This window comes from Clupea harengus, chromosome 19 (assembly GCF_900700415.2).
Source record: "Clupea harengus chromosome 19, Ch_v2.0.2, whole genome shotgun sequence".
Taxonomy (NCBI): domain Eukaryota; kingdom Metazoa; phylum Chordata; class Actinopteri; order Clupeiformes; family Clupeidae; genus Clupea; species Clupea harengus.
Genome location: NC_045170.1, coordinates 11,476,503 through 11,480,051, shown reverse-complemented (window position 1 = coordinate 11,480,051; position 3,549 = coordinate 11,476,503). Strand labels below are relative to the sequence as shown.

At 40.5% G+C, this 3,549-nt stretch overlaps 1 protein-coding gene across 1 annotated transcript; it reads right to left on the bottom strand.

Moving 5' to 3' along the window:
- Positions 1-245: 245 nt before the first annotated feature.
- LOC116224964 (cell wall protein DAN4-like) lies at positions 246-1,664 on the bottom strand. The gene is made up of 2 exons (XM_031586058.2): positions 1,476-1,664; positions 246-925 (listed from the first exon to the last, which is right to left on the bottom strand). The coding sequence occupies exons 1-2, from the start codon at positions 1,533-1,535 to the stop codon at positions 665-667; spliced, it is 321 nt and encodes a 106-aa protein (XP_031441918.1). The 5' UTR covers positions 1,536-1,664; the 3' UTR covers positions 246-664.
- Between the last annotated feature and the right edge of the window lie 1,885 nt (positions 1,665-3,549).

Genomic DNA, 3,549 nt, shown 5'->3' with positions numbered 1-3,549 from the left:
ATTCTGTGATAAGACCGAGTGGGTGTTTTCCTTATTGGTTTTTCCAGTGTTACTGCACACAGGATTGTACAGTATAATGCCATGGGGGGTTTAGGACATTTAGCGTGTATACATAATATCTCGGCACATTAGATATGGTTAGACTCCATGAAGTGGTTGAGGTATTAATAGCTGAATCTATTTTATGATGTTTGATCATAAAATATTCCTCCTACAAGACAATAAACATGATTCCTCACTCTCAGTAAGAATAGCGTAATTTTATTCATGGTCAAACCTCATTTATCATACAATAAATTTGAGTGGTACTGTACAGACTGAACACCCCTATTAAAATGGGGCAGGAATTTACATTTTGGAAAAGTGTATGAAAAAAAAACATTATATTATACAAAATACATATGTATCAGATCTTTAACAATCATGTATGGTAAAAATACTCTTATTTACAGATGATGTAAAAAAAAAAAAATGTCACATTATCATCCTAGGCTTTTAAAAATAAATCAAAGTATTTCATACGGTAATGTTTTCAGTAAACACATTTTTTTTGTATAAAATAGGCTCAAGCATTTTGTCATCCTTCATAGACGTGACCGTTAAGGCACATTTCTGGATCATTCTTGGCATACTGCGGCTTGGTGTGGCGTAGCGGGTCAATAGCTCACAGTAGAGGCAGAGCCAGAGAGAGCATGGAGCAGAAGAGCAGAGAGGAGGCGAGGGATCCCAGCGCTGACGGGGCCCCGCTGGGTGTGGTGGTGGTGGTCGTGGTGGTGGTCGTGGTCGTGGTGGCATTGGTGGTCATGGTGGCATTGGTGGCTCCCGTAGGGTGTGTGACTGAGTGGGTGCTCATCTCCGTGGTTGTGGGCGCATAAGTTGCGTTTGTAGTTTCTGTGATATTTGGAGTACCTGCAATTGGGTCGCTCTGAAATGAAAACAATAATAATCGGTGATGTTTTTTAATCAACTTCTTTAACATTTAAAGGAAACTTCTACAGACGTGTACTTGGTAATTACCTGATTTATCAGACTGAGTGCTATAAATTGTGCATTAAATGTGAACTTGTAATACTTTTCTGTTACTTTTTTCTCAACATGCCACAAATTAAGTGTGTTAAGTTAAGGTATGAGTCTCCCCTGAGTCTCTCTGATCCTGTGTAACTGTGCCACACCCATATTTTACTACATCAGCATATTTTATTCACAGCATTGCAGTCACAGTACAGTCAATCTACACATAATTGAATCACATAATTGAAATTAAAGATGAAAATGAAACAATCTATTGACTAAAAATGAAACAATTCAATAAAAAAAGTCCTTGATGTCCACTCCCAAAGACAAGATAAGTGTGTATATATATATATATATATATATATATATATATATATATATATATCAACACCATGACTGTCCTTCTGTGGTAGGTAAATGAGCATCAGTGCCCAGGTAGTAAGGCAGGGATGTTAACTTACCTCTGCCAGTGCAGCTGTTAGCAAGACCAACACTCCGAGAGCCAGAGCCAGAGACTTCATGGTGAGGTGAGAAGAGTAGTGTTGGTGTTCTTGATGGAACTGACAGGTATTTCAATGAGGCGGTGTGAGTGTGTGCTTCTCAGAGAGTGTGTGTAGTTTCCTTTTTGCACGAAATGAGGTGGGATCAGTGTTAGCTGCCTTTATATGGACCACCTGTTTTTTTTTTTTTTTTTCCCTCCTCCAGGAAGCGGTGTCTGAGGCAACAGCTCCATAAAAGACTACCAAGGCTACCACAGAGTCATTAGAACCATGCATTAGTTATATACTTTATGGTTTTATATTGCCTTAGTTATATACTTTATGGTTTTATATTGCCTTATTTGCCAGTCTGCTCGGAAAATAATGTTGCAGTAGTGTGGTTGTGCCAATGCTGGATGGTGCAATGAGTACCATACTGAAGTGAAATACTTGTTGAAGTTTTTCTCAAGGAAGAGTAAAGGTATTGGTGTAATATACGTATTCCTCAGGATAAAGGTATTCTGAGTTGTGAGTCATACTCCTGATGTGAAAGTGCAGTGCTGCCTACAGCCAATGAAATATCAGCAGCCAATACATCCCAGTCGGAATGGCCAATCTTGATGGAAACATAATGGAAACATAATGGCTCATTCATAATGGCACATAGAAGCTATTTACCCCATATCAAACAAGTCAGCCATAAGATGTCGTTACAACAAGCTACAAGACGTTTGTTAGGTGAAAATTCACCCCAAATATGTTAGGTGAAAATTCACCCGTTACCTCAGGACTCCGGAGCTGCATTTGAGTATATTTATTAGACAAACAACAATTGCAATCGGGCTCACTGCCAGCACAAGGCTGAAAGTGAAGCAATTTCACTAACATCGCACAGGGTTTATATACTTAGATTTATCTAAACCTGACGCCGTACGTGTTTAACATCATAGTCAAAACAAGGTTCTCGACCGAGCTTCTTATATTTGCTTAGGGTCGAGAAAACAATAAGTGGCGCCAGTTAGTCAAAGTTACACATATACACAGGAACACAGAAAAGGCATGTCCCTGTTAAAAGAAAAGCATATAAGATAATTATTAAAACAAGGCACTTGATTCATATATTCTAAAGTCATTAACAGTGTTTGGTAATTATCTCCATGAACGTTTTCCTCTGACATAGTTAGGTCTATCTTCAAAATACATTTTGTCTTTAAATCCCTACATTAAAGAATTCAAATGGTCCTCTTACACCTGTTGAAGCGGTCAAATCATTCAACCTTTTGCTACTTGGGGCAGTTTTCACATTCTGCTTGGACCCCATCACTGCTTGAGTTTATATTTAAACGTATTATTATGATAGTGTAATGGGTAGCCTTTGTAAACTTAAGTGTGCAGTATCACGAGTGTTGTGGATGTAAACAGTGTTGTAGTGGTATAATATAAGAGTGCTGTGATAGTGTGTACAAACGTAACCAATGAGCTGTAGTGTTACCGTAATTCACAGGTGTTTGATGTGACGTGTAGTAGGACTGCCCCATTGCCTTGTTTTCTTTCTCTCTCGGTCTGCTGTCCACTGATTGCTGTCCTCTCCCTCCGTTTTAGCTCCACCAATCCGTGAACCTCAGACGTGATTGAACGCAGTACTTAATGCAGACGGGAACTTATCCATGGGGGAGGCGTTTTGTGAAGGGAGCACCGGAATCCACGAGCGGCCTGGTTGCAATTGAGTGGCTACATCGTTAGATGTTGGTATAAAGGAGTTTTCCTCCGTGGCGATTGCGCCTCCCAAGCCAGCTCTGCTACAGGCTTGTATTCCGCCTGGAGAGTTTCTCTATCAGGCACGCAAGGGTCCTGTGCTTCCTCGCCTGTTTCAGGCTTCGACCTCCGAAGGTACTATGTATGTGTAACTGAGCATCGGAACCGGCCTAGCTGTTGTTATTCGGGCGTCATTGACGCTGCCGGTTTCTGTGAGTAGCCTGTGTGGTTGCCAGGTTTGTGACTGATCCTCCTTAGTCGCATTGGCAGTTTACCAATGGTTGCCAGACATTGAGTTTAG